General features: G+C 32.6%; 1 protein-coding gene across 1 annotated transcript in view; it reads left to right on the top strand.

Moving 5' to 3' along the window:
- Positions 1 to 365: 365 nt before the first annotated feature.
- The window catches only part of LOC117108288 (proton-coupled folate transporter-like), a 6,940-nt gene continuing 4,059 nt past the window's right edge, over positions 366 to 3,246 (top strand). The window contains exons 1-2 of the mRNA XM_033250268.1: positions 366 to 2,719; positions 2,958 to 3,080. Coding sequence (XP_033106159.1) covers positions 1,726 to 2,719; positions 2,958 to 3,080 — 1,117 coding nt within the window. The 5' untranslated portion in view covers positions 366 to 1,725. The remainder of the gene's footprint in view (positions 2,720 to 2,957; positions 3,081 to 3,246) is intronic.

The following is a 3,246-nucleotide window of genomic DNA, read 5'->3' as shown; positions in this document are numbered from 1 at the left end:
ATATATATAGGCACCCACACACACATAGGATTGTAAAAACAGTCCTCAGACAAAAGATCATTTTGTATATAGTGCAGTAATCAACAGTATATATATATATATATACACATATGTATATATTCATTCTGATCACTCATTTTGATCCGATTTTTCTTGAGTATGCCATATTGAAGGTTGTGGGAGGGGTGTCTATTTTGTCTTGATCTTTGAGAATGTACGTATTATCTAAAGAAGAAGCAAATACCGGTTTTGATAGCCCAGGGATTTTAACTAAACTCTGAATTTTATTCATTTTCCATCATTTTACCTTACGATAAGGTCCTAAACTCTGGTTACTAAACATAGTAAACTTGAAAAGCCCCTTAAAGATACTACAAATATAATATAAGCCAAGATAAGAATGATTGAAGTCAATGTGTTAAAGAGGTTGATTATTTTCGATTTAATGTTATTATGTTACCACTATGATTATATTTTACCATTGTAGATAAATCTCGCGAACGAATCATATTTTAGACAACCTTTGCTTCTAGTGTTTCTCTTGCCATTCAATGCATCATTATTATTGTTATTCAATTTAGGTGAATCATTTGGCCATCTCATAGGCGCTGTGTCTATATAATGTTTTTGAATTCATACCATTATTAATGTTTATGATTGATAGTGAAATACATTGAATTGAAAATTAATTGAAAGAGTAGGATGTTCTTAAAATTTAATACATAACAAACTAATCCATTGAACAGTTAAGTGTGCATATTTAAATAGTCAATTATGCCTACGCAAAATTGAGAACAGGAGAAGCAATCGACTGTGTAATTTATCCCTTAATAAATCGAATGGTTATTTAATGCAACAGAATGGTGAAATTAACATTTAATATGTAAAAAAATCTGGTTATTCAAGTTTTAATCGCCTAAAATAAATCCATTTTATTTTTACCAATACAGGTGTATAACATTTGGAATGAAGTGACCCTTAAACCAAAGAAGTTAAACAATTATGAAGAGAACCACCAGTAGTACGAGTTTAATCATTCAACTGCTTAAAGGAAAACAATCATCACGAAATAAAAAATTGAAAATTTAGAATTTTGTGTTTGACGTTTATAGAATATAAAATAATGATTGCGATATAGAATTAGAGTATAATGAATTAGTGGTATCAACATGAATAAATAGCCTGCATACTGAAAAAAAACCCGTGCGTATGACAATCTTTTTATGTGTTTGAAACCACAAATAACAATTTGTATTAAATTGTTAATTTGCAAGCTAAAAAATCAAAATGTTTCATACTAACATAACATTCGTACTCCCGTCATTAATTTCATGATTTACATAATTATAAGTTAGGCCTTTATAATGTATTATAGAAAATGTTGAATAGGTTAGATGACAGGTAAAACGATGTAATGCACTTATGTGCGCTTTATAAATATTATTATTATTATTATTATTTAATAATAAAAATATAGTTCAATTTTAACTACAACAACACTAGACAACTAATCCCGAATTTAATTACTGACAGACAGGCTTATGCGAGGTGCACACATAGCATAGTACTTTTAACATCGTGCCCGCATAAACACACAGAATATAAGCATGTTTAATTCAACGAACGGATCGAGAATTCATTTATAAAAAGCAGGGTAGTCGAGAAATGTAATTTGTTTTCCAAGTACTGTATGGTATTAGGCATACAGTTAGCGTTTTGAGGAACATGAGTACGTACGGATCAATTCCAGCAGATACCAAGAAAACCTCTTCGAAGCGAGAATGGTCTGTAGAGCCGTTTACCAGTAATGGAATTCGTTCACTACCAAAACAAAAAGGCGTCTTACCGCCATTTATCAGTGCTGAAGTCTGCGTTATACTTTACGCGTTTATTTACTCCGTAATATCTACAATTCAGGTGCAATACGTCGATTATATCGAAAGACTTGATTCCGATACCTTGGAGCCTGAAACCTGTGCCAACGAATCTTCATCCGAGGAATATGACATCCAGATGCGTGTCAACTTTATCGTCCTTGGATTTGTAGTCTCTAGTAGTCTGACAAGTTTCTTTACAGTTCCAATAATAAGTCAATTCTCACTACACATAGGATATAAATGGGGATTGGTGATAAACCTAATATCCTTGCTTGTTTCATGCTGTATTTGGTTGATCTCGGTAAGCCTTCAAACCTCGTATTGGTGGTTGGTTGTTGCGCAGTTTGTCCAAGGACTTGGAGGAGGGGTTGCAGGTGCTCAAGCTCTTGCCACGGCCTACTTATCGCTTTTATTTGATGCGTATCATCTAACTAAACGCCTAGCCGTCACTGGCGCACTTTCTCAGCTCTCAATGGGATCTGCGCAGTTACTCGTCGGTTACGCGATCAGTGAATATAATTTTACCACATCGTTTATTATAGTCACATTGGTTAGTACTGCATTGACTGTGTACACCGCAGCATATATCAAGCATATACCACCTAATGCCAGTGATACGACCGGTCGTGACATTTTCCGAAAAATAAAGTTACTTATTAAAGAAAATTCTACAACAGAAAATCGCGAACTTGCCTTAATATGTCTGGTTTTGTGTGCTCACTGGAGCATAATTCGATCGTCTGTCGTTCTTGCTATTTTGTACATTGTTTCATACCCACTTTGTTGGGAAAGTGAGAGAGTTGGTTGTTTCCTGGCTTTACTTTTTGGACTGGGGAGCATAGGTTAGTAAATTGTATTTAAATATTCTAATATGACGGATATCGGTATATTTTATAATTATTAGAAATATTATATTTATAATATATTCTTTCAAACAGAATAATTGTAATTTAATCTAAAAATTTTAATCGCCATGGAATTTATATAATAATATTTAATAATGACAAGGACAGTAACAATAATATTTAATAAATAAATTAAGCGTCCTCAATAATTTATTCTGTTTTTTCGTATCCCCAGGACCGCTACTCGTGTTTTTTGGCACTATTCCTGACCTGTACTTATCTTTACTGGGGATAGCATCATCTGGGATCTTTGTAATATTCTGTGCATTTGGTTACTCTTCTGAACTCATGTTCATCGGTAAGGCGTACCACCTACTCACACACAACATATGATTTATACATAGGCCTGCATACTAACATACATACATTAAATAAATACATACATACCTTTATGTATGTGTTGAGATTAAATGAATATATATATATAGGCCTATATATATATATATATATATATATATATATAT

Source organism: Anneissia japonica, unplaced genomic scaffold (assembly GCF_011630105.1).
Source record: "Anneissia japonica isolate Jap-2015-1 unplaced genomic scaffold, ASM1163010v1 scaffold456_len727751_cov192, whole genome shotgun sequence".
Lineage (NCBI taxonomy): Eukaryota > Metazoa > Echinodermata > Crinoidea > Comatulida > Comatulidae > Anneissia > Anneissia japonica.
The sequence above is the reverse complement of the archived record's forward strand: the minus strand, read 5'-3'. Positions and strand labels throughout refer to the sequence as shown.